The 27193-nt window shown below is 45.9% G+C and overlaps 1 protein-coding gene across 1 annotated transcript in view; it reads left to right on the top strand.

The window, feature by feature from the left end:
* PTPN14 (protein tyrosine phosphatase non-receptor type 14) overlaps nt 1–27193 on the top strand; it is a 219015-nt gene that overhangs the window by 174556 nt on the left and 17266 nt on the right. The window contains exons 11-17 of the mRNA XM_049868566.1: nt 1379–1436; nt 6339–6417; nt 8294–9768; nt 16234–16377; nt 17708–17926; nt 22609–22737; nt 25026–25260. Coding sequence (XP_049724523.1) covers nt 1379–1436; nt 6339–6417; nt 8294–9768; nt 16234–16377; nt 17708–17926; nt 22609–22737; nt 25026–25260 — 2339 coding nt within the window. The remainder of the gene's footprint in view (nt 1–1378; nt 1437–6338; nt 6418–8293; nt 9769–16233; nt 16378–17707; nt 17927–22608; nt 22738–25025; nt 25261–27193) is intronic.

The raw sequence follows: 27193 nt of genomic DNA, 5'->3' as shown, positions 1-27193 counted from the left end.
GTGTCCTCTCTGACCTCTGAAAGGCCATCATTGCTCCTGCAAAGCCACTGCTTGTCTTCTCGGGATACGGCTCCAGGGAGTGGCTCCCGTATTCCTTGACTCGGGGGAAATATTTAACATAGGCCTGATAATGTAGTATTTGACCAGGCATTTACAGAATCCAGCACTGGTATATTTTGTCTCCATTATTTCATGAGAGATATTTTATTACCAGAGAAAAGTAGAATGGATGGAATTTCAGCATAAGGGAAGTCCTTTAAATTGAGGAAATTTTGCTTGATGAAAAACTCCACAAGTTTTTTATGATTTCACTGGGGAAAAAGTAGTTATTACATTGGGGACCCATTGCTCAAGGGCACCTTTGACTTCATTTCTCAAGAATCTGATAATATTCCTAGTCCCCACTCACTTTTAACTCTACATTTTTTGAAAAGTTCTATCACTATTTATTTTTTATTTTTGGTGAAAGTATCCACAATAGAACATACCCTGTTCAACAATTTCTGCACGCGCACTTCCCTGGCAGTGGTGACATGGTTGTCATTGGCACCATTCGCTCTGTCCACGTTGTTTCACTACTGTCAGTGTAGACTTTCTGTCCCTTAAAGTTCTCGCCTGTGTTTTAGAGTTACTCTTGTCTGTTTAATCTCATGTAGACAGTTCTTTAGAAGACTGCAATGCTCAAGGTACACGTTCTTTATTAAATGAGCCAAATTGTTTAGTTTAAAGATGGCTTGCTGGGGTAGTTTCCACTCAAGGCTTAAATGTTCTTTCCAGGCAGTAAATTCGGGGCTTCCTCGTGTCTCAGTGAACCCACTAAGTCTCGTTTCCAGATCTTTACATTTTAAAAAAATCCATGTTGGTTCTTAGACCGGAACGTGTCTGGTCAGATGAATCTTTGTAATGTGTCTTAACAAAAAGCTTATTGATACGGCTGTCCTCAGGAATAGTTTCTCTGCTTTGGATTTTTATTTGACCGGTGGCATTTAAAATTTTAATTTGTTTTTTTTTTAAAAAAAACATGAAATATTTTATACATACAGAAAGATGTGCAGCAGAGCACATCAAGAAATCCATGTAATAATGGTGATATTGTTCGGTCTTGCTTAATTTCTCTTTCTTTAGAAATAAGCCACATTGTTTTAATATTACTTTGTAAAGCTTACTATATAAATATCATATGTTCCAGAAATTTTGAAAATAAATAATAAAGAAGGAGATTAAATAAACCATCCAGAAGTAAGAAGTAAACAATCTTTGCATTTTGGTGCTTTGGCTTTAAGTCTTGCCCATGTTGTCTTCTCCTCCCCCCCCCCACCCCCGCCATCAACCTGACTTCTTACACCTGGTAGATAACACCTTTAACCCTTTCGTGCAGGCAGTCAGATTCTCCACCACCCATCAGACGCCAGCCTACCTGGAGCCGGTCCTCCCTGGTACGTATGTAGTCTTCAGTAACTGAGTAGGATGACCCTTGGAAATGCATACAGGGTTCATTGTTATTAATTTAAGGGGAGGCGGGATGAGATCCTGTGAGAACACAGAAGGACGTCAGCCTGTCAGGCAGGTGTCATATGTACTCCTGTGAGAATACAGAAGGACGTCACCGTGTCAGGAAGGTGTGATGTGTACTCCTGTGAGAACACAGGAGGACGTCAGCCTGTCAGGCAGGTGTCATATGTACTCCTGTGAGAATACAGAAGGACGTCAGCGTGTCAGGAAGGTGTGACGTGTACTCCTGTGAGAACACAGAAGGGTGTCAGCATGTCAGGCAGGTGTGCCATGTACTCCTGTGAGAACACAGAAGGACGTCAGCGTGTCAGGCAGGTGTCACATGTACTCCTGTGAGAACACAGAAGGATGTCAGCGTGTCAGGCAGGTGTGCCGTGTACTCCTGTGAGAACACAGAAGAACGTCAGCATGTCAGGCAGGTGTGCCGTGTACTCCTGTGAGAACACAGAAGGACGTCAGCGTGTCAGGCAGGTGTCACATGTACTCCTGTGAGAACACAGAAGGATGTCAGCGTGTCAGGCAGGTGTGCCGTGTACTCCTGTGAGAACACAGAAGGACGTCAGCGTGTCAGGCAGGTGTCACATGTACTCCTGTGAGAACACAGAAGGGCATTAGTGTGTCAGGCAGGTGTGACATGCACCATTACTGTTCCCCCGTCCCCGCCCATGCCCCTCACTTCTTTAAATGCATCCTATCCCAGCTGACAAGAGCACAGTCCCTCAACATTCAGCCTGTCGTTGCTCATCTGTTGGCTTATAGCTGTTCCTGGTTGCTGCACATAGCTACACCTTCGGTTGTAAGCTCCACGAATTCTCTTGTGTTCATTGCTATAACCAGTCTAATCGCTTTGAGTCAACTCCAAGTCCTGGCGACCCCGTGTGTGTCTGAGTAGGACTGTACTCCATAGGGTGTTCAGTGGTTGATTTTTCTGAAGATCTCCAGGCCTTTCTTCTGAGTCATCTCTGGGTGGGCTCGAACCTCCAACCTTTCGGTTAGCAGCCAAGTGCACTAACCATTTTTACCACCCAGAGACTCCATTCATTGCCATAAATGGAGATTAAGAAACTAATTAGAAAATGCTTTTTTAACAAGCAGAGAATTGACTGAGTCAAGTTGGTGGTCTCTGAATATTCAGTGGGAAAAATTGTGCATTTCTAATTTTAAGGCTTAAATTAGCCAACAAAATTTGAGTTGATCCCTGGTTCTACGTAACATTGGGGTTTTTGTTTGTTTTACTGCTGACCTCATCGTGTGGAAACACAGCTCTGACTTCAGTGCATAATTCTGTCTTAGGCTGTGTGTTCTTTTTAGAATTACTCAAGGATAATATAGAAGATGATGTTGGAGAGTCGGTTTCCTTTAAAATTTTCTGCCTGTTTTAAGTCACAATTCTTTTCCTTTAGTTTTTTTTTGTTTTTTTTTTTTTAAAGAGAATCAAAGTAAACTTGTTGCCTTTTTATTTTTCTATATGAACAGTTCCTTCAAGTTCATAGGAGGATAACATTGTATTTTTCTTGAAAAACAATGTATACAATATGGTACATCTTTAACTTGTTTTTTAAAAGGAAAGTTTTGAGGAAATACTTTTTCTGGAAAATGCGTGGACATGATCTCTTATAATTTTAGAGTTCAGCCATTATATCAGCACACCGTAGTTCCTGAGTGTCCACATGAACACTTTTATTTGCAGTATTGTATACGGTGTGTCACATGGAGTCCTTTACCTTGGAGGTCTAGAAGGTCTCTTGGGCTTTTCCCCTGGAGTGCCAATAGATTTGTTCACGGCACTGGTTTCTTTATTCCTTTTGTTAGTGCTTTTTTTTTTTTTTTCCTTTCTTGTTTTTTAAACTTAAAAGGCTTAATAAGTGAGGTAACTTCATTATCTTGCGTGAAGCACCGTGGGAGGCAGAGTGGTTTAAGCTGATCTTGCGACCTGAGCTCTTGTCTTGACTATCTAGAGAAGGTGCAGAAGTTTTCCTGTTTGACTTGGATGAAGACAGTCTACAGGAAGCCAGATTCACGACCTTAACCTCTCTCCTGCCCTTTTAAACCATTTCACCGCAAGTTTCCTGGGATGAGGGAGTGCGAGACCAGATAACATTGTGTCCCGCTGGCTTCCTTGATGATAACCAGGACTGCCGATTGAGTTTTTCTCTTGCTGTTCTGCTACTTAGTTTATGCCATTTAATTGGTTTCTGCATTAGCAGGTCGGGAGAGAAATATGTAATCCTGAAATGGTGTTTGGAGGATTGGCTATCAGTGTTCTTTGCCTGTATACTTGCCACTTCATGTGCCTTCACTTACTGGATTTTTTTTTTTTTTTTTTAATAAGAGCAAGAGGAGGGTAAGCCAGCTCTGCGTTGTCATGTATTTCTGTTCCCTTTTACATATCCTTCCCCGCTATCTAAAAACACCACCTCAAACCTGCTGTCCTTCCATGGAAAAGCTGAGTTAAACTTTTTTCCAAGAAGAGGGAAAGCGTTTTAAATCGCAGCTCAAATACCAGCCAAAGGGATATTTGGGAATATTTAGGACAACTGATGGCACCCCTTTTCTTTGGTTCCCTGAACTACTCTGTTAGATTAGTTAAATTTCAATTCTTTATTTCTTCTCCCTTGGTTTTTGGATCCCTTGTCTCTGTTGCCGTCTTTATTTGCCCTTTTGATACTCAGACATTTGTTTTGTAGCAAAGGAAATGGTTGTTCCATAGTGACCCTGTAGGATAAAGCAGTGACCCTGTAGGACAAAGCAGTGACCCTGTAGGACAATGTAGTGACCCTGTAGGACAAAGCAGTGACCCTGTAGGACAATGTAGTGACCCTGTAGGACAGTGTAGTGACCCTGTAGGACAAAGCCATGACCCTGTAGGACAAAGCCGTGACCCTGTAGGACAGTGTAGTGACCCTGTAGGACAAAGCCGTGACCCTGTAGGACAATGTAGTGACCCTGTAGGACAAAGCCGTGACCCTGTAGGACAATGTAGCGACCCTGTAGGACAAAGCCGTGACCCTGTAGGACAATGTAGTGACCCTGTAGGACAGTGTAGTGACCCTGTAGGACAAAGCCGTGACCCTGTAGGACAGTGTAGTGACCCTGTAGGACAAAGCCGTGACCCTGTAGGACAGTGTAGTGACCCTGTAGGACAAAGCCGTGACCCTGTAGGACAAAGCCGTGACGCTGCAGGACCAAGCAGTGACCCCGTAGAACAAAGCCGTGACCCTGTAGGACAAAGCCCTGACCCTGTAGGACAAACCCCTGACCCTGTAGGACAAAGCCCTGACCCTGTAGGACAAAGTAGAACTGCCCCACAGGGTCTTCTAGGCTGTAATCTTTATGGGCGCAGATCACCAGGTCTTTTTTCCTATAGAGCGCTTGTAGGTTCAAACCATTAACCTTTTGGTTAGCAGCCAGCAGGGCTCCAGAGACATGGTAGTGGGTTATTTACCCAGCTCCACACTCTGGCAAGTGCATGTCTTCTGTCGAGGTGTGCTGAGATCCCTGCTGCCTGCTTTGGTTTTCTTGGCTTCATATCAGCTTCTTATCTCCTAAAACAGTGACCTTTAAAATAATATCTCTAAGGCTCGTTTAAAAATAGTTACATACAAATATGAGAGATTATCTTGTTTGGTGGCTTATGAATTTAAAGAGTTTTCTTTAGCAATAGAACTCTTTCTTAACAAACTCTTATCTGTAACCCTAATGTATAAATGAAATGGGTAATGATTTAGGTAGGGGGACAAGGAGGAGGAGACTTCATTTGATCGACAGGAAGTGAGACCAGTCAAGTGAAATGACTTGCTCTAGGTCCCATTAGCCCGATAATCATAAACATACACATTTTTTCTGTTGGCTTGCCAAATGTTTAATCCATCTAAGTCTTGGCGATGTTGTTTTCTCTAAAAGCTGGCGGTACTCCCTTCTGTAGCAGAAGTTGGCTCCAGAGCTGCGCCCCCATTCTTGCGGGTTGCATCTTAGATGCTTGTCTAAGTTTGTAACTAGGCCCCTTCACACTGGCCGTCCTTATTTGAAATTAACATGGCTGTGGACTAGGGGTCATAGGCACAACTGTGCTGATGTGACCAGCTGGTGGCTCCAGGAGGGAGCCGGATTCGAATAGAATGAGATGATTTCTGCCTTGCTCTCTTATTATTTCTTAGGTGAGACGTGATAATGTACCTATTCTGAGTTTTTCCTTTAAAGAATGCATAAAGAGCTTTACAAGTGTCTTAAACCCCAAAACCCACTGCCGTCAAGTCGATTCCGACTCATAGCAACCCTATAGGCCAGAGTATAACTGCCCCATAGAGTTTCCAGTGAGTGCCTGGTGGATTCAAACTGCCGACCTCTTGGTTAGCAGCCGTAGCACTTAACCATTACAAGTATCTTAGAAAACAGATAATACATACCGTAAAACCTGCGAAACCCGGAACCTGCGTAAGGTGGAAACCTGTCAGAGAAGGAAAGCTCAAATTTTTTCTACCAATAAAGAGTGATGAAAAGGTGCTAAGACTGCATCCCATCAAAGGCAGAAAAGTTGTGGGACCCAGAAAACAAGGCAGTTTTGAAGAGGTCTGGCTCTCGCAGGTTTCATTGTAGTTACTACAGTCCACCTATTGGTTGTAGTGTTTCTAACTTTGAACTGGCATCTTCGTTTCTCCCTCCTGCCTCTTGTACCCTGCGTGCTGAGATGGGGGCACGGATGCCTAGAAGGGTGTCAGGGTTGACGGCTGCGTGGTGGTGTGCCTCCCCGTGACGTGGATGGCTGGGGCACGTCCTGTCCTGGGCTGCCTGCTGCCTTCCCCACGTGGCCGCCCTCTCTCTTTCAGCCCCGGCAGCAGCCGTACATCCTGCCACCCATGCACGTCCAGTGTGGTGAACACTACCCGGACACCCACACTTCACAAGGTAACGGTCCTCCCTTTCCCTTCTCACGGCCAAAAGCTGAGTGCCGGTAAGTGGTGAAGAAGACTTTTTTGTCTTTAAAGAACACAACAGTGGTGCATTCATTATAACTTTGTTATCGTCTGAATGGTAGTAGCCGGCAGCTTCGGTTTGTGAAAGGCACAGAGTATCGTTCACCTAGAGAGAATGGTGTCCCCGGGATTTGCCGCTAGGGGGGTTGGGGCAAGGTGGTGAGTGGGCTCCATTTCTACAGGAGAGAGCGACAGTGAAACCCAGCAGAGTGCATTCACCCTCAGAGCCAGGGAGTGTCAGGAACCTGGCAGCAGCCAGTCCGTTTTTCCTGGTAGCAGAGACCACAGGCCTCCAGAGTAATTGGAGGAAATCACCTCAACCCCTTGTTTCAGTGCTTGCTCCTCTCTCTCCCACCAGCCTCTCCCAGGGTGCTTACTTGTTCCTTCCTTAGAGTAAGGAGATTTCTTTTATTCATGACTCTTTTTCTCCCTAAACACTCACATGCAAAGCGCATGAGAAAGCCTGTTTCCATCATAGTAACAATTCTAGTAATAACAAGTAACATCCATGGAGCATTACTGCCAGGCTCAGTTCTGAGCATGTGCTAGGTACTGTCTCATTTAATCCTCAGAATAAACCACGGAGATGGGTACTGTTATTACTTCCATCTTACAGATGGGTATGGGACACAGAGAGCTTAATGGTGGCGCTTGGATATGAAAAAGAGGTATTTGGACTCTGGTGCCAGCACTCAGGTGGCAGCGAGTCCTGGATCTTGACCATGTGTTAAATGAGTACATAGTTTCTCTTCTGTCATCTCTTGGCCATTTTTAATCTCCCTGCATTGAGGAAGTGTGAGCGTGAAAACCCAGACAGTCAAGGTCCTTTAATTTATGAAACAGTGGTTTTCATAAGCAGGCTAGCAGTTATCCCGATTCCATGAGAAGGCACCAAATCCCATCAGGGGAAGAAAGGCGGCACTTTTGTGTCTGTTCTAGCTTTTCTCGCCTACCTCATCTCAGTGGGTTCACGTACACACACTTCCTCCAGGCAATGGAGGGTTTTCAGTCACCTCTTCTCTTTTTCTGCTTTTCTGGCTTTTGCCACAGGGAAGCGTTTTGGCAAGACCTTACCTTTCTACAGGTTTGTGCGTGTGTGCTGTGCGTGTGTGCTGTGTGTGTGTGTTGATTAAAGGAAGGCTGCTTTAGACGTGACGTTTGTCTCTTTAGGTACCTCTTAAACTGTTACGAATTTTTACTTGACCTCAATGATGAAACCAAATCTAAAGAGAGATTTCCTGACTCTTAGATTTTGCCTCGTTTTGACACTAGCCACGCTGATGTCCTGGCTGCAGTGTTTGTCAGTGTTACTGAACACTCTACAGTCCATCCAGGCAAGGGGCCTTTTCCACTGCAGTCAGGAAGAGCAGCTCCAAGCATCAGCAGCTTCCAGTCTGTTGCCTTGTTGGATTTCTTGACTTCCCGACACAAATAGCCAGTCCTGGTACTGAGCCCTACACAGGAGGGCTGGCCTACACCGTGGGAGGACCAACACTGTCACCTGATTTCAAAGCTCATGGCAAAATGGAGAACATACCCAGGCGATACCTACCCTAAGTATAGATCCTTGTCTTTGTTTAGGTTCTTTTTTTTCTTTTCTGTGTGTTTTAAAGTGTTCCTTCTGTATTTTGGCATATTGTCCAAGCAGTTATCCATTCTTCTGTGCAGTACAGGGGTGGAGACCATGGGTTTCACTTTTTAATGACTGATTTAAATTAAAAGCCACCCCATGAGTGTGAGGATGGACTTCATGAAAGTATGATGGCTTGGAGGCTCATGTGTCTTTGTCTTTGTTTGACTTTTTGTAGACAGCATTTTTCACGGGAATGAAGAAGCCTTGTATTGCAACTCTCACAATAGCCTGGACTTGAACTATTTAAACGGGACCGTTACCAACGGCAGTGTATGCAGCGTTCACAGCATCAACTCCCTCAACTGCTCCCAGAGTTTCATCCAGGCGTCTCCTGTATCCTCCAACCTCAGCATCCCTGGGAGTGACATCATGCGGGCTGACTACATCCCCAGCCACCGACACAGTGCCATCATCGTCCCGTCTTACAGGCCGACCCCTGATTATGAGACCGTCATGCGGCAGATGAAGAGGGGCGTCGTGCACACAGACAGTCAGAGCCAGTCTCTGAGAAACCTCAACATCATCAACACCCATGCCTACAACCAGCCAGGGGACCTGGTGTACAGCCAGCCTGAGATGCGGGAGAGACACCCCTACACTGTCCCTTATGGGCTGCAGGGGGGCTACAGTAACAAACCCATCAGTCCGTCTGACCACGTAAGCCCAAAGAACCACATGGTGCCGAGCAAGCCAGGGGCAAGTGCTATCTCACACACAGTGAGCACCCCAGAGTTGGCCAACATGCAACTGCAAAGCAGCCAGAACTACAACACAGCCCATATGCTCAAAAACTATCTCTTCAGGCCCCCGCCCCCCTATCCCCGGCCCCGCCCAGCCACCAGCACCCCGGACCTGGCCAGCCACCGCCACAAGTACGTCAGTGGCAGTAGCCCGGACCTGGTGACGCGGAAGGTGCAGCTGTCAGTGAAGACCTTCCAGGAGGACAGCTCCCCCGTGGTACATCAGTCTCTGCAGGAGGTGAGTGAGCCCCTCACGGCCACCAAGCACCACGGCACAACCAACAAGCGCCACAGCCTGGAGGTGATGAACAGCATGGTTCGGGGCATGGAGGCCATGACACTCAAGTCGCTCAACCTCCCCATGGCTCGCTGCAACACGCTCCGGGAGCAGGGGCCGCCTGAGGAGGGGCCGGGGGGCCACGAGGTGCACCAGCTGCCCCAGTACCACCACAAGAAGACATTCTCCGATGCCACAATGCTGGTCCACAGTAGTGAGAGCGAGGAGGAAGAGGAGGCTGCGGAACCGGTGCCGCAGATCCCCGTGGTCCGTGAGAAGGTGGAGTACAGCGCACAGCTGCAAGCAGCCTTGGCCCGCATCCCGAACAAGCCCCCGCCCGAGTACCCCGGCCCCAGGAAGAGTGTTAGCAACGGGGCGCTGAGGCAAGACCAGGTCAGCCTTCCTTCCGCCATCGCCAGAGCCCGGGTGCTGAGGCATGGGCCTGCCAAGGCCATCAGCGTCTCCCGAGCAGACCAGCTAGTTGTCAATGGGGCCTCCCTTGGGCCCTCCATCTCAGAACCTGACCTGACAAGCGTGAAGGAGCGGGTGAAAAAAGAGCCAGTGAAGGAAAGACCTGTGTCTGAAATGTTCTCCCTGGAGGACAGCATCATAGAGAGAGAGATGATGATCAGGGTAAGTGTCTCCCTCCAAGGGCACTTTTGCTGGATGGTTACACACTGGTCTCCCCGCAGCTTCCTTTGCTTCTTCCCCATGACCAAATTCATAGTGAGAAAACAAACGTACTTCAGACACTGAAGAAGACACAAGGCTTATTCAGGGAAAATTGTCTGTATTTATAGACTCTTTTGGCATTGAAACAGGTAGTAATCCATTTTCCCAAAACGGTGCTTTTATACCTGTTGCTGTCAATTCTGACTCATAGTGACCCTACAGGACAGAGTAGAACTCCCTCATAAGGTATCCGAGGAGTGGCTGATGGATTCGAGCTGCCAACCTTTTGGTTAGCAGCTGAGCTCTTAACCACTGCACCACCAGGGCTCCCTTTGCTTTTAGCCCCTTGAAATCTATTTTTTATCCATGGCCTCTAACAGGTGGACTTGGTACTAGCTGCTCTAATAGACTAAGAAGGAGCAGGTTGGTGGAATCGAGGTCAGTGCTTACGTCAGTATTACGCTGTTTGTTCGAGGCTTCAACTACCAATTGTGTGGGCTGCTAGAAGCTCACCTTCTTCCATCTCTTAGTGTTTTTGTCTTTTTGAGGGGGAGGCACTTTTTTCCAATTAGATAATTATGTTCATTTCCCGTGGCTGCTGTAACAAAGTACCACAAACTGGGTGGGTGGCTTCAAACAACAAAAATTTACTTTCTTACAGTCCATGAGACTAGAAGTCTGAATTCAGGATGTGAGCAGGGCTGGCTCCTTCTGGAAGCCCTGAGGGAGAATCTGTTCCCAGTCTCTCACCCAGTTCCTGGTGGTTGCTGGCAGTCCTTGGCTTGTTGTGTCACTCCAGCCTCTGCTTCCATCTTCACACAGCCTTCTGTCCTGTGTGTGTGTATCTGTATGTCTCTGAATCTCTCTCCTTTTAAGGACATCACGCATTGGGTTAGGGCCTGCCCTCACCCCGTCCGATCGTGTCTTAACTTGATGACATCTGCGAAGACCCTGTTCCCAAACAAAGTCACCTACAGAGATACTGAGGGCTAAGACTTCAACATACGTTCTTGGGGTCACAGTTCAACCCACAGCAGATAGAAGAGCAGTAGCCCTACAGAGAACAGCTTTCTGTATGGATCTCTGTGTCGTTATCACTCGCCACTATTGTTTGCACTGTGGTGTGTCCAGCTTTACTTTCAGATTTTTTTTTTCCAACAGATGTTAACAAATTCAAGAAAATTATGGTAATTGAATAGAGGACTTGGAAGTCTAACCTTCAGCTTCAGCTCCTCATTGAGCTTCTTTTATCAGGAAAATCACACCGATGGTGGAATAATTTGGAAAAGGATTGTGGTAATGGTGGCATGATGCGCTGAATGTCATCAGCGTCACTGAATTGTACATGTAAAAACTATCGAATTGGCACATGTTTTGTTATGTATATTTTCACCACGAAAAGACTCACGTGAACACACACACACACGCACACACAACATTTGAAGATGCATCCTAATACTAACCACAAAGAGCCCTACTTTTGACTGTAGAGAGCAGCTATGTGTCAGCACACAGCTGTGAAGGCAGTAGGTACACACAGAGCAGCAAGGAGAATGTATCTCTTACTGATGACCACAGTGCCAGTTGGTAGTTGCAACTTTTAAAAATATCAGAACTCCATTGCTGTTTATGCTGGAAGTTTCCACTCCCTTAAAAAAAAAGTCATTTTATTATGAGTAATCAAGCCCAGATCGACTTCTCCTCTTCATTCACCACATCTGTCCCATAAGGCATCAAAAAACCCCACACTCATTGCCATCAAGTTGGTTCGGACTCACGGTGGCCCTGTGTGTTACAGAATAGCACTGTACTCTGTAGGATTTTCTCGGCTATAATATCTAGAGAAGCAGATTGCCAGGCTTTTCTTCTGTGGTGCAGGTGGGTAGATTCAAACCACCAACCTTGAGGTTAGTAGCCAAGCAAAAACCGTTTGCGCCACTCAGGGACTTATTTTAGGAAATCCAAAACAGTCGTAGCGTAAAATTTGTTTTGATGGGTTCATCAGACTCCATTTTGAAGTCTTCCTAAACCACCAGTGGGAATCTACTTGGAAGAACAGTTAAAGGAAGCCTTTAGAAAAAACCTTAAGTTTAGAAAAACCTTAAGAGTGATCTCAGCCTTACAGTTGTGGCCATGGATAAAGTAGTGCTGAGAATTTGGTTCAGGATAACTTTTCCCCCTTTGCAAACCTAAAGGGAAACTGAAAGGTGAGCCTATTCCTGTGGCAAATGACGGTGTTGGCTGGGGGATGGGGGATGGGATGAAGTACGGAGGCAGGCTGCTTGAGGGGAGCAGGGTGGGGTGGGGGGCTTTCCCAGCTGGAAAAAGTAATTCATTGGCATGAGGGGATTTTTCAGCAGTTCTTAGCCCGAGGCTTCTTAAAAGCAGCATCGCATCAGGAACCTGTAAGTTTAGGCATTAAACTTAGAAATTTCCCTCCCCAGTGCTCGCTTCTGGCTGCTGCTCACATGGCCCTGTAACTTCCCTGTGGTCCTGTTCATCCTCTTCTCTTTCTTTTGTCTTTAAATGATTTTTTCCCCCAAGTTTCCATATGTTTTTTAATTGATGAAACTCAAATATAATAATAATCATAGCTGAGTGTAATTTTATAACACTCTTTCGTTAATCATATTGAACAGGGAGACTGTAGCCCGAACCACAGCCCTGGCCCCTTCAGAGTGTCTTGCATTACGTAAAGGAACATGGATTTTTCACCATTTTTTTTATATCTGCTGTTCCATCCCATTCATGTGGATGTTGTCGTTGGGTGCCGTCGAGTCGATTCTGTCCCGTGGCGACCCCATGTGTGCAGAGTAGAACGGCTCTGCCCTGTTCTCAAGGCTATGACCTTTCAGAAGCAGTCGCCAGGCCTGTGCTCTGTGGCATCTCTGGGTGGGCTCCAGCCGCCAGCCTTCCAGCTGGTAGTCAAGCGCGGAACCAGTCGTAAATAACAGCGTTTACCCGTATTCAGGAACAGTTGTTGAATTTTTTCCAAATTCCGCAGATTCAGTGGCTGGAAGTCTGTCATCTCTGCTGGCATCTGGACCTTGGAGATGGACTGGGCACTCCCTCAGGGAGCTGGGGCGCCAGGGCAGGTGGTGGCCCTGCTGTGACCCTGAAGCTCAAGATGATTCTCCATTTTTTTTAAAACACATTAGAGTTCTTTTTACTTACCCTTTCTTTTATTGTGTAAATGTGTATGTGTATGCCATTGAATCAATTCCAACTCATAGCGACCCTGTAGGACAGAGTAGAACTGTCCCATAGGGTTTCCAAGGAGCAGCTGGTAGGTTTGAACTGACCTTTTTTGGTTTGCAGCCGTAGCTCTTAACCACTGCACCACCAGGGCTTCGTCACCCAAAAACCAAACCTGTTGCTGTCAGGTCGATTCTGACTCACACTGACCCTGTATAAAAGCCCCCGGGTGGCACAAACAGTTAATCGCTCGACTACTAACCAAAAACTTGGCATTTTTCAATCCATCCAGAGGCACCACGGAAGAAAGGCTGGGCAATCCACTTTGGTAAATGATTACAGCCAAGAAAATCCTATAGAGCATGTTCTACTCAAACTCATGGGGTCACCATGAGTCAGAACCAGTTCCCTGGCAGTGGGCTGAAATATATATACAGGTATAAAACAAAACATTTGCCAGTTCAACACTTTTTTGCGTGTACTTCAGTCAGTCACCACTAAATACTCTCATCATGTTTCCGTCTGTTTCTGAGGAAACTCACGTGAGTCGGCTTAAGCAGCATTCCCACATCTCAGACTCTTCACCCTCCTACCCCAGCCAGCTTTGGCAGGGCTTATTAGGAATGGGTGCGGGGAGAAGGCCACCCTGGCCTTGCTAGGGCCCTTCTAGCACGAAAACAATGAGAAGCATCACCAGTTGGGACCTGGGGCTGGACGGGTACGTGAGAGTTTGCTCTGCAGGCCACTCCCTAGAGCTGTGGAGCGGCTAGTGCGTTTGATGGATGTTCAGGCCTGACTGCTGATAGTCCCCTAGCCAGAAGTCAGATGTAAGGACAAGAAAGGCCAAGTCATGTCTTCAGAGTGCTTTTATCTGTGGCAAAAGCTGATCGGGTAAGTGAGAAGGTGCTAAGAGAAATGGTTTGTCATTGGGTTTCAGTCTTCGCTGTTGTCAGCTGCCTTCATTGTGACTTGCACGTACAACAGAATGAAACCCTGACCCACACTGCACAGTCCCCGTGATGCGTGGCAAATGGGACCATCGTGATCCATAGGGTTTTCATTGGCTGAGTTTTGAAGTAGATTGCCAGGCCTTTCTTCCTAGTCTGTCTTAGTCTGGCAGCTTCACTGAAGCTTGTTAGCGTCACAGCAACACGCAAGCCTCCACTGACGAGCGGTGGGTGCACATGAGGTGTGTTGGCTCCTACATGGAACATGCACGTTCTACCAGGGAACTGCCACAGGCCTCTGAGTTTTCACTAAATAGTAACCCCTTCCCATGAAAGATGTGTTTGTTATATTTTGTCTCAGGCCCGGTTAGCCTCACCTCATAGTGCCAGTGGGTGGGAAGAAAGAAGAAAGATTATTTGCTCAGAACTAGAGCTTTGAGGGAGGGGCAAAGCAGATGCCCTGCTAAAAGAGGTGATGGGGATAAGAAGTCTTCCCCATATAAACAAACTAAGAAGAAAACAAACAAAACCCCAAACATTTACACCCACTCTGTCCCTCAGAGGGTGCCAGGGATTGAGAAACCAAGGTCATTTTTAGGATTGTTACCCTTTGGGCTCCAAGTCCTTTTCTTGCTGTGTTCCATCTCCTGTGAGATGCCCCTTTGTGTCTGAGGAGTCCGCTCAGTTACTGGGGGGAGGCACCCTGTGGCAGCCTCACTCACAAGGAGCAGGGCTCCGTTCTGGCTCTAGGGGCCTGAGAGATGAGGAGATGCTTGCGAGGGTAATGCCGTCGCCTCCACCCACAGTTAGAATGATCCAGTAACCCCGTGATCTGCCAAGCACTGTGGCCCAACAAGGTACCTCCCTGTAAATTTATAAATGACAGAATAGCAGGAAGGTGATCTAAAGCCTTGAAAAGAAGCCAGGGCTTAGATGATCCCTTCATTGGGGACAGCCAAATGAACCTGCAAATCGTTTTCATTTCAGTTTGGATCAAAATCTTAAAACTCTATCAAACTCGTTCGTTTCTGTGCTTTATGAAGAAGACCTTCTGTTCTTCCCATAACTTCTAAGGCAAAATCATTTTTCAGAAACTCTCTCATTGGTTTACCTGGAGTTGGCCAGAAGAGCTGTTTCATACCTCAGTCAGTTCGAGGACTGGGCCCTACAGCAGTAGACCCCAAACCAGTGCCCTGATTGGTCCCACCAGCAGTGTAGATACAGGAAGTCCTGCACGTAAAACGGGGCTCTTTTCTGATGATTCCATTGTAAGTGGGTTCTGAGTTGTTTTTGTTTTCATTGTTGTTGCCTTTTATTATCAGTTGAACAGTAAATGATAAAACTGAGTGAACACCTGTGAGTGACACCTGCGAACGATACATCAGCAGAGTACAGCTGCAGCGTATTACGATAAGATGCACAAAAAGCAGACAGCCGTTAAGTATGGTTGGTCTTAAGCGTGTTTTTTCGTAAGTCAGGTACGTCCTAAGTTGGGGACTACGTATACAGGAAATTAAAAAAAAAAACCAGGATTGTAAACAATAAAACCTTTCCCTAAGTGGTCTGCTGAGCCCCCCGGTCCGTATTCTTCCGTAGCTGAGTCGTGGACCCTGACGTCCCACCACAGTCGTTGGGCACCATGTTGTCGTTTCCTCTGGGCCTGGTGTGTGAAGCGGGAAGGCTAATGCCTGATAGAAAATCTCAGAAGACGCCATGCTTTGGTGGTAGCAAGTTTACTGAACCACAGCGGTTAGCCAAGGCCAGAGGTTAAATACAGCATTGACATTGTCAGTGTTAGCCCCTCACAGTGGAAACTTGGGAAGGTTCTCCCTACCACTTATCTACCTGGACCTCTCAATCAACAACACACAAGTTTTGTTTTTTTTTTTTTTTATTTACAAATGTTACAACGTTCAGCCTGTGTTCAAGGTCTGTCGTCGTCGTTGATTTAGATTATTCATGAAATTCTGCCTCTCTTTTCTTTGGCCTGTCTTCCTTCAGCCTTTGTTTTCCTGAAGTGTCTGGCCGATACCTTATTTTCTGTGAGAGCGTCTTTGTAGGGAGGCTTTCCCCTCAGCATTTATGTTTAATGAAAGCTGAAGTCCTCCAGAAGCCGGCCTCTGCAGGCATGGTGGGAGTAACAGAAGGCCGCGTTTGAATTTGCCCCACCGACGGTGGCTGTCTGCATTCCTGGCCAGGAGTTACAGGTTGGGGGAGATTAAAATGCATTCCAGCATTCTGCCGGTGTTATAAACAACGGGAACGTGCCTTTTCTTGCCCCAAGAATCTGGAGAAGCAGAAGATGGCAGGCCTGGAGGTGCAGAAGAGGCCTCTGATGTTGGCAGCGCTCAACGGGCTCTCGGTCGCTCGGGTCTCAGGGCGGGAGGAGAGTCGGATTGATGCCACCCGACTTCACATAGATGAGAGGGTAAGTGCTGGCCTTATCATGTGGGGTTCATTCTCTGTGGTCTTAGGATTCCAAAGTGCTCTCCCTGCCCAAACATGCCAGTTCAAGATTCGTGGGATGAATTAATTCTTCAGTTTCAGATTCAGAAGACCTGACCTAAATGTGCTGTACCAAATCGAGCCTTTTTGATAGGTAACGTTTTGTTCCATTTTTCCTGCTCAGCCATGGTGGTACAGTGATAAAAAACCAAAACCAAACCCGTTGCCGTCAGGTTGATTCCGACTCATAGCGACCCTGTAGGACACAGCAGGACTGCTCCTCAGGGCTTGCAAGGCTGTAAACCTTTACGGAAGCAGGCTGGCACATCTTTCTCCTGTGGAGCCGCTGGCGGGTTCAAACCACCGACCTTTTGGTTAGCAGTCTAGCGCTACTCACCTAAAAAGACCGGCCCCTAACAAGTCGTGTGAGCTTGGTCAACTCATTCAGTTTCTTTGGATCTGTTTCCTTTTTGCGAAGTGAGGAAGTTAAAGGGTTGTTCTGGCTCTCAAGTTCTATGACTTTTGTGAACAATTACCACGTCATAGCAGGCGATTCTTTTACCCAAGCGTTTACAGAGTTAATATTTCTGTCCCCTTATGTGGCTGCAAAACGTGGTTCATTTACAATTGTTAGATGACACTTTGTGAGAACCTTGCACGGCAGTGTTTTAGAAATGAAAACGGTATTCCTTTGGTTCCCAGAATTGCTGTCAGAAACAGGCTGTGTAAATTTAATACATAAGGGTTTTACATTTCTGCCAGTATCTGTCAAATATTAGCATGTTTTTAGAGGCTGAAGAGACTTTAAAAGTGTCATTTAATTCAATTTATAACCATGTTACTGTAATAAGTAGTTTGGATCTCCCCAGGAAAAGGGGGAGGAGGGCATAATCCTTACAGCTATAGAACTGTGGACTGGTATCATCTTAAAATTTATCTCAGTAAACACAGCTGTGACGGGGAGAAAAGGGTGCTTGGGTAATTGAGATGAACCATCTCCTCTTTTAAACAGAAGTGTTGATGACAAAAATACTGATTTTGATTTTCGACTCTTGCCTGTTCTTCCATATTTGTTCTGTTTAAGTTGTGAGTGAGACAGAAAACGGCTATCAGACAAGAGAAAGGAGAGATATGGGTAAAAAAAAAAACACCAATGCCGTCGGAATAATGAGACTGAAGTTCAAAGTGTTAGTTGTCCATCCTGAAATCCCTTCTTAACACTGTTGCTGTAAATATTTAAAGACATCTGGTGGTTTTGTTGGAACTTTTAGATAAGATAATTCAGAGAGCTGAAGACTGATCTCCTATTGCAGTTCAGAACCCTGAAGAAGAAGCTGGAAGAAGGAATGGTCTTCACGGAATATGAGCAGATCCCAAAGAAAAAGGCTAACGGCGTATTCAGCACAGCAGCTCTCCCAGAAAACGCCGAGCGCAACCGAATCCGAGAAGTCGTCCCTTACGAGGAGAATCGAGTTGAGCTGATACCAACCAAAGAGAATAACACGGGTTACATTAATGCCTCCCATATCAAGGTAAGAAGGGGGTGTGCTGGGCAGGCTTGTCGAGGGCGGCTGGGTTAGGAGCAGAGATGTGCGAAGAGCAGACGTCGGGGCTGCAGCTGTGCTCCCCGGCTTGCCCTCAGGCCCTCGGAGGGTGATTTTAAACACCTGGCTTTCCTTGGCCACCTGGGAGGGCGTGTCTGTTACTGCAGAAGAGGAGCCTGCATGTCAGAGTAGAGCTGTGTTCTCTAGGGTTTACATTGGCTGGTTTTTCAGAAGTAGATTACCAGGCCTCTCTTCCAAGGCACCTCTGGGTGGACTCGAACCTACAACCTTTTGGTTTGCTGTCCGTTTGTTAACCATTTATGCCACTCAGGGACATCTGTTGGTTATAACTCTTCCTAAACTCCCTAAAAACAGGATTGCCCTTTTTAGTTTGTCATTAGCAGATGATGGAGACTTTGGAAATCAGAGGTATTGTATTAATGTCATTGAAGTTTTATAATGTTCAGCCTTGGCCGAAGCTGTCAGTTCTCCCTTGTAATACCACAGGTAGTATGTTTTACAGCTGTAGTCCCAATTCGCCTGATATTTAGAGGAGCAGACTAAGCTAAACGTAAACCATAAAGGTGTGGGTGACATTGACTTTTGTAAGAAAAAAAAAAATTGCTACCTTACTCAGTAAATTAATGTCATTAAATTCTTGTTAGTACTTCAAACCCCCACATCTTGGCATGTCATAGATTTTAAAATTCATCCGTGTAGCTCGGCCCTAGTTAGAATTCAAAGTTACAGATAGATGTGTACGTATCTACACGTCCTAAATAGCTTGCCTGTCTTAGTATCTCTGGCAACAGAGTACGCTGGCTTAGGGTGTCACTGTTTGCTCAGAACGCTGAAGTAAGGAAAGTACTCATATACTAATATTAAAACAATTATTACAGGCTGTTTTAAAGCAACATAAAGTTCACATTAGTAGACCACTGTGATTACTAGCCTTAAAAACCTGTTTCTGGCCTTGTCTAGCATCGTTGTCCTTTTTTGTTGGACTTCTCATCTGTAGCAGAATTCTCGGTCAATACATTTAAGCTGCTAAAATATGGTGAAGTATCTGGTGTCTGTATTAGTTATAGCTAATTTCAGTAGAGCATATGAAAAAGATACTGTGGTTGGGTGTAGTGTTTTTGTACACGAAGCAGGGATAACCACATTTTCTTGTAAGTATCAGAGTACAAAATCATAAGAAACATAAAAAAAAACTGACATAGATTATATTGGTTATTTTCATTCCTTTTAAACAATTTTATTTATTTTGTTGTTGGTGAGAGTACACACAGCAAAACGTACGCCAACTCAACAGTTTCTACATGTATGATTCCGTGGCATTGATTACAATTTTCAAATTGTGCAAACTTTGTGACCGTCTTTTTCTGAGCTTTTCCTCCCCCATTGATGTAAACTCACTGCCCCCTCAGCTTCCTGTCTAACCTTTCGAGTCGATGTTGTCAATTTGATCCCATATAGATAGTTCTTAGAAGAACATAATGCTCAAGGCAGACATTTTTTTTAGTTAAGCTAAACTATGGTTTTAAGAAGACCTCAGGGGATATTTTTTGATTTGAGACTTAAAGATTATATCAGGGCAGTAGTTTCAGGGATTCATCCAACCGTCATGGCTCCGAGAAGTCTGGAGCCAATGAGAATTTGAAATTCTATTCTGCACTTTCCCCCTTTTGAGCAGGGTGCTTCTATGGAATCTTTGGTCAAAATGTTCAGTAATGGTAGCCAGGCACCACCCGGCTCTTCTGGTCTCATGACAAAGGAGGCAGTTGTTCGGGGAGGCAATGAGCCATGTCTTCCATATCCTCCTCCTGTTCCTGGCTCTCCTTCTTCCTCTGTCACTCTTATTTTTGAGAACAAGAACTAAGAGAATGAACCCCAGGAAACTCTTAAGTAAACTAGTGGTGGTGAGTCCTCATGGGCTCAGCTTAGGTTATGAAACGATGAGCAAGATACAGTCCCCCAACAAAGACGCCGATCGCAGCTGCTTTTTGATAGTGTCTGTTTTGACAGTCTTACTTTACAATATTTATTGTACCGTCGTTGTCTTCTGCCCAAATCTCCTCCACCATTTTCCATCTGCTCCCAGGAAAAAGCTGTCACTGTGCGTAAACGGTGCCCACTGGGTGTCGTCAACAGAGCAGCATCCGCTTTCTCAGTGTTCTCTGAGGCCCACGGTTCATCTTGTGGATCCGGCTTAGACAGGGGTGCGTTTAATAGACCCACAGAGCTCGCAAGAACTTTTTGTGCTTTTGGAATAAAGTCGCGTTTCTTGCCAAGGTTTTCTCCCTGGGTTCCAAGTGGCCGTTAACGGAGAACAGAGATTAATTTCCTCCAGAGGTAGAATCACATCTGTGAAATCAACCTCAGCTGACTGGCGGCTGTGTTTGTGGTGCAGTTGTTAACACCCTCCTGTCAGTACGGGGAGTAAGCTAAAAGGCCCCAGGCAGCAGCGTTCCCTGGAAGCAGTTACGGTTCCTATATGTTGGGTGCCAGAGAGGCTAACGTTTAAAATCACAGTTCCACAGATAAACCAGATGCCCAGGCAGCAAACACATGAATGTTATCTCCCACCAGTACTTGGAAAATGGATTTGCTTGCCAGCTTTGGCTTAACGTGTCTTGTTTAATGAGACAATAAGTGACATTGTGTTTGTTTGAATCAAGTTAGTATACAGTTTCATAAAATGAAGGAGGAAACAAGGTTTCAAACAATGACCAGGTCACCCCTCCTAGAAAGCTGGAGATCTGTGTGGAGTGATGTGTAGAGGGGCCCTGGCTGCAGCGTCAAGGCACAGGAACTGAATGGGACACAGAAAGAGCCCCCCAAAACCACCATTTTGCCCCGGTCACATGAGCAGCACCGTGGGCCCGACATCTTCTTTATGAGTCTCTGTGGCTGAGCCTCGTAACTGCAGAGCCAGCCCCCCAAGATCACCTGAGCTGCTTGGGGCGATTCTTTTATCACCCAGAACCACGTCTGGACTCCAGTTCAGAAAGGAGGTGAGGCTGGATGATGTGGCAGTGCGCGAGGCGAGCTTACCCTTAAAACACTACGTGCTCCTGACTTCAGGGGTTCATAACGCCTCTGCCACGCATAGTGCTGCAGAGGGGCGCGTACAGTGAGGCTCACGCACCTGTCCTGGTAGCCAGCGGTAGAAAGATGTGTCTCCAAAAGGCACGTTGCTCCACGTCAGACTTTGTAATTGTTTAAAAGGATTCCATACAGAAGTGTGTCTCAAACTGTGGGTCACAACACGTTAGTGGGATACTGTGCCAATTGAGTGTTCATAACCAGTTTTTTAAATAGACTAGAATAGGAAGTATCAGAGTGCATTACACACAGCAGCCATAACTCTCCATAACATAACTCTCTATAACAAGTAAACCCCGTTAGCTTATAAGCCAAAACCAGACCCGGTGCCAGTGAGCTGAGTGCGACTCACAGCGACCCTGGAGGACAGAGCAGAACTGCCCCGTAGGGTTTCTAAGGCTGTAAATCTTTCTAGAAGCAGATTGCCGCATCCTTCTCCCACGGAGTGGCTGGTGGGTGTAAAACAGTGACCTCTCTGTTAGCAGCCGAGCATTCAACTGTTGCACCACTAGGGCTAATTGTCAGCTTATAAACATATACATTCATATTATACTGTACGCATCCTCATGTATGTGTGTTTGTATATATACACACAAAAATGTACGTATGTTGTGTGTATACACATACATGATGTAATGTAATATGTCTATGCATGTGTTTGTGTGCACATGTTATGTATGTGTGTATGCATATATAGACACACACAAATATGTATATGTTGTGTGTATGTCTGTGTATACACATAAATGCGTATGTATGTTTGTATGTGTATGTATGTAAATTACGTTTGTGTGTATGTATATACACACACGCACAATAACATATATATACATTTATTATGTATATATGTTGTTATGTTGGCAACCCTGATGGCATAGTCATTAAGTGCTATGGCTGCTAACCCAAAGGTCGGCAGTTTGAATCCACCAGGCACTCCTTGGAAATTCTATGGGGCAGTTCTGCTCTGTCCTCTAGGGTCACTATGAATCTGAATCGACTCGACGGCAGTGGGTTTGGTTTTTTGGTATGTTGTTAATGTGCATGTATATATATACACAAGGAATCCCTGGTGATGTAGTGGTTAAGAGCTCAGGCTACTAACCAAAAGGTCGGCAGTTCGAATCTACGAGGTGTTCCTTGGAAACTCTATGGGGCTGTTCAACTCTGTCCTATAGGGTTGTTATGAGTCAGAATCGACTCAACGGTAACAGGTTTTATTTTTTTTTTTAATATATATACATGCATACACACACAGACACATAAATGTGTATACACATGTTTTTACTGTGCACTGGCTTGCACATTCTTGCTTTGTGTCACAGACCAAAGACAAAGGTCAGGTAAATATTTTAATAGGCTCAAGTAGCAGAAGTGCTTTCATTTGAGAATGTATTAGTAGCCACTCATGGTCTTAGGGTTTCTGATAATTGCACTGACCTAAATTTTGCCCCCCCGCCCCCAGTAATATCCAAGATTTTATAGTGGCTAGAAAGGCACATATGCCCAGCAGTTAACTCTGTCCTGGGTGGGCTTCGTTTACTGATGCCTTCTTTATTTTCCAGGTGGTGGTCGGTGGGGCAGAATGGCACTATGTCGCCACCCAGGGGCCCCTGCCACACACGTGCCACGACTTCTGGCAGATGGTGTGGGAGCAGGGAGCGAATGTGATTGCCATGGTCACCACAGAGGAGGTAAGGGGATGGTCCCCAGCCAGCCTTTTCCCAGGGGAAGGAGCGGCCGGAGGATGAGCTACGTGTCAGTCACTTTCCTGGCCTGTCCTCCTCCTGCAGTGCTGTTTCTCTGCAGATACTTTTCTGTCAGATAGACGTCTATTTTCTCTTTCCATGTAGATTTGTTTTGTTTCCCCAGAGGTAATTTATTGTTTGCATGACCCGTTTCCATCCACCTTTTAACTCTTTTGCTTGGATTGCCAGGAACTAAAATAAAACTTTTTTTTTTTTTTTAAAAAAACTCCAACCAGCTGACTCTTGTATGCCAAACAAAGCGGCGGTCTTTCCATTGGCGTTGGAGAGCCTCAGGCTGCTCTGGGGACGTGGATGTAACATTCCCAGGCCTGGGCTTGCCATCGTGCTTATCAGGTGAAAAGAGACCAGAAGCCCTTGTTCCTGTAGAGGTCTCTACTCTTTAGGGAGGGAAAGAAAACCGTTTTTCTTCCTTTGCCAAGCCAAACGCAGCTTTCCTGTTGTAACTGGAGACCTCTGTGTGGTCTCTAAAAACCTGCATGCACCACCAGTCAGTCCAGAGTTGGCTCTGAGCTTTCTGCTGCTGGAGGGAGAAGTTTTGTGTTTCTTCCCTTGTCACATTCTCCACTTCTTTTAATCACCTCCTTTTGTTCCTCAGTGAAACTCCACATTAAGTTTTGAAGTCATTTAAGAAAGCAGCTCCGTGTGTTTCACCAATATCTGTGGTGCCTGTGGTACTATAGTATCCCTTTCCTGACTGTTCTAAGGGGGTGGGGAACAGAGAATTGAAAAAAGTCCTCTTCTCTTCATTGGCTGTTCTGAGCAATTGCTTTCCAGAACAGCTCCTCAAACAATAGTGGTGAAAGACGCATTGAGCTCTTTAAAGCCGGTTGTGCTTCTCCGGGCCGACCTTCCCATAGCTCTGTGAGATCTCTAGAGTAGACTTACAGCCTTAAAGGATGACATCACTGCATGGGGCAAACAGAGCGTATGAACCGAGAGGCAGAGTCCTCACCCCCATGGAGCTTACATGCCAGGAGAAGAGACAGTAAGAAGCGAACAAATGAAGTGAGTTCAGAGAGTGTTAGGTGCCATGGAGAAAGTGAAATAAGAGTAGAGAAGGAACCCTGGTGCTGCAACGGTTAAGCACTCCTCTCAACAGCAAGTGCCCCAGAGCTTGCTCTCACCACCCCAGCTCTGTGTGCTCAGCAGGGACAGATAGCCCAGGAAGCAAGGTAAGCACGGGCTTACTTGTGCTTACTTACTAATCTGTAGTGCACGATTTCACCTGGTTTCACAATTAAGATGTGGTGAAACCCATGTGAATTGTGCATTGCAGATGAGTTAAGTCAGCACAAGTAAGCCGTGCGTGCCTCGCTTACTGTAAGGCCTGTGCGCCTTGCCTACTGGTTACTCCACCACTGGCGCTCAGCTTTCCCCGTCTGTGTCCCCTTACTCCCTCCCTCGGGTCTCCTTCTCAGCCACATCCCCTCTACCCTCCTGTGCCAATCCAGGGATTTCAAAACTGTGCAGGACTTAAAAATGGACCCCATTTTGTGAATGGCTGAGAAGACATATGCTCTGAAAAGATAACAATTTAGAGAGAATGAAAGGGGGGGACCCAGATGTCCATTTCGCGTGTAGATTGAACTGAAACAAAGGGTCAGGCTGAAAAAAACTGTGAAATTGACACTAGATGACGGACACCGTGTCAGTCTCTGCGGTACCATAGAAGGAACCCTGGGCCAAACCTCTGGAATCGGGATCCCTGTACTGGCTGTACCACTGACTATTTCTGAAACTTCTGGGCTTGCTCAGCTTTCCTTTAGAAAAATGAGAAGCGTGGCCTAGAACAGATACTAGAATCTGTCACTCCCGTGCTTAAAACCTGTGAATGGCTTCCCATTGTACGTGGAGTAGAATTTGAACTCCTCACCATGGACGGTGAGGCCTTTCTGGTCCCCTCCTGCCCTTCCCCCTCACTGGTGACCTGATGACCTTCCTGGTCCATGAGTGCACCAAGCTTGTTCCCAACTGGACATGGCGCCTGCTCTTCTCTTTAATGTTCAACCATAGTTCAGTTGTGACTCTTCTAGATTTTCCGTTGATGGAGTTGTCATTGTTAATCATCTTTTTAGTCTTAGCTAAAATTTATAGGATCTGCTGTTGTGATAGACACTGCACAGTGCTACTGAGTTAGAAACGTTTTCCTTTGTCGTCAAATTTTAATAACCACCCCTGACTTATTTCCAATTTTGCTTTCATATGTGATTTAGGAGGGCGGACGTACCAAGAGCCACCGATACTGGCCCAAGCTGGGCTCCAAGCACAGCTCAGCCACCTATGGCAAGTTCAAGGTCATCACGAAATTCCGAACAGATTCTGGTTGCTATGCAACCACAGGCTTGAAGGTCAAGCACCTTTTGTCTGGGCAGGAAAGGACAGTGTGGCATTTACAATATACCGACTGGCCGGATCACGGCTGCCCAGAGGACGTCCAAGGATTCTTGTGTAAGTTTTGTCTTCTCGTTGTGGACTTGTATCAGTGGTGTCTTGGTTGGGGATGAAATGGAAAGAGAGGATGGTTTCTCTTAGGTGACAAAGGTGTTATAACATTGATGTCTATGTCCCTTCATTACTGTGTAGAACAGAGAAGAATAATGCATAATGTAGTTTAATTTTATATTTTGTTTGCCTTTTATGTAAAGAAGCTAAAACTGTGTTAAACTAATTGGTTCTACCTCGATTTAGACTTTGATTACTCATTAATAAGTAACTTATTTTAGATTTCCCACGGAGGCTTGCACTTCACAAGCCCTCTCTTTTCCTACAACTGTAAATTTCAGTCAGTTCTTTCTCATACCTGTGATTAAGCTGCTAAGAATTGTTGAAATCAGCTTCTAGGTTTTGAAACTGGAATGTGCTCAGAAGACTAATTCATTAATTTCTGTATATTTTTTAGGCTATGGTTATTTTAGAAAGTAGTTTACCCAGATCATATGTAGTGTGTGTATTCGAAAGGCCAAATGTTTGGTGTGTCCCCACTGTGTGCCAGGCACTGGATTGGGTCCTGGGAACATGGAGAAGAAATGGGGTTCACAGTCTTTGTTCTGAAGGTGTTCATATGCTGGTGACTTAATGGTTAAGTGCTTAGCTGCTAACTGAAATATTGGCAGTTCAAACCCACCCAGCCACTCAGCGGGAGAAAGACCTGTCTACTCCCGCAAAGATGGTTGTTATGTGCCATTGAGTCAATTTCAACTCATGTTGGCCCTATAAGATAGAGTAGAACTGCCCCATAGGGTTTCCTAAACTATAGTCTTTATGGGAGCAGATCGCCAGGTCTTTTGTCCTACAGAGACGCTGGTGGGTTCAGACCACCAACCTTCGGTTAGCAGTTGAACACTTAACCACTGCACCACCGGGGCTCCATCCCATAAAGATTATAGTCTGGAAAACCCTATGGAGCAGTTCTGCTCTGTCACATGGAGTTGCTGTGAGATGGAAATTGACTCGACGGCCAACAACAACAATGCAGTCTAAGGAAAGAAGGCCGGCACCGATAGTCCAGGGCGAGATCTGATTCTGCCATCCTGCGGCTGTCCCCCTTACTTCCAACAACAACCAGCTGCCGTTGAGTCCCTTCCAGCCGTGGCAGCCCCACGTGTGTCAGGGTAGAACTGTACTCCACAGTTTTCAGTGGCTGATACTTTGGAAGTAGATCGCGAGGGCTTTCTTCTGAGGTACCTCTGGGTGGACCCAAACCTCCAACCTTTGGGTTAACAGCATCACCCAGGGATTGCTCCTCCTACAAACTTACCTAAATGTTCTACACTTGTGGAGAAACCACCTTCCTTACTTAATGCAGCTAAGAAGAAGGCCCAGGGCAACGGGTATTGGTGATGGTTGTACCACGTGATTGACGTAAGTGGTGTTGGTGAATCATACATGTGGAAAATGTTGAATTGGCAAGTGTAATGTTGTCTGTATTTTTATAACAATACTAATTAAAAAAAAATCAAGATAAAAAAACAAAGAGGAGGAGGAGGAGGCAGCCTTGGACTTCTTTACAGATTTAGTTCTGCTGTGCCGTTGACTCTCCAGCTGGCGAGAGACCAGATGATGTGCGTAGGTCCACTGTCCAGATGGAGGTGTTGAGTAGTGTCAAAAACTTGATTTTATCTTTACATTCACTTAGAATGGGGTGGGAGAGAGGAGGGAGAGGAAGGAGGAGAGACAGAATAGGTTTTCAGGGACCTGAAAGTACCATTTTATGAGTTCCAGCAGAAAAATTCAGATGCATGGCTAGAAGCGTCTCATTCCCCGTTACGTCTAGTTAGGAGGCTAGGTGTAGAGTGTGGCAGTGATGATCGGGGTCAGGGAATTTAGGGCCAGGTCTAATGGGGTTCAGTGATTTGCCTGAGATCAAACAGCCAGTGATCTG

This window comes from Elephas maximus, chromosome 24 (genome assembly GCF_024166365.1).
Source record: "Elephas maximus indicus isolate mEleMax1 chromosome 24, mEleMax1 primary haplotype, whole genome shotgun sequence".
In the NCBI taxonomy this organism is placed as follows: domain Eukaryota; kingdom Metazoa; phylum Chordata; class Mammalia; order Proboscidea; family Elephantidae; genus Elephas; species Elephas maximus.
Note: the sequence above shows the minus strand (reverse complement) of the source record. Positions and strands in the feature narration are given on the sequence as shown.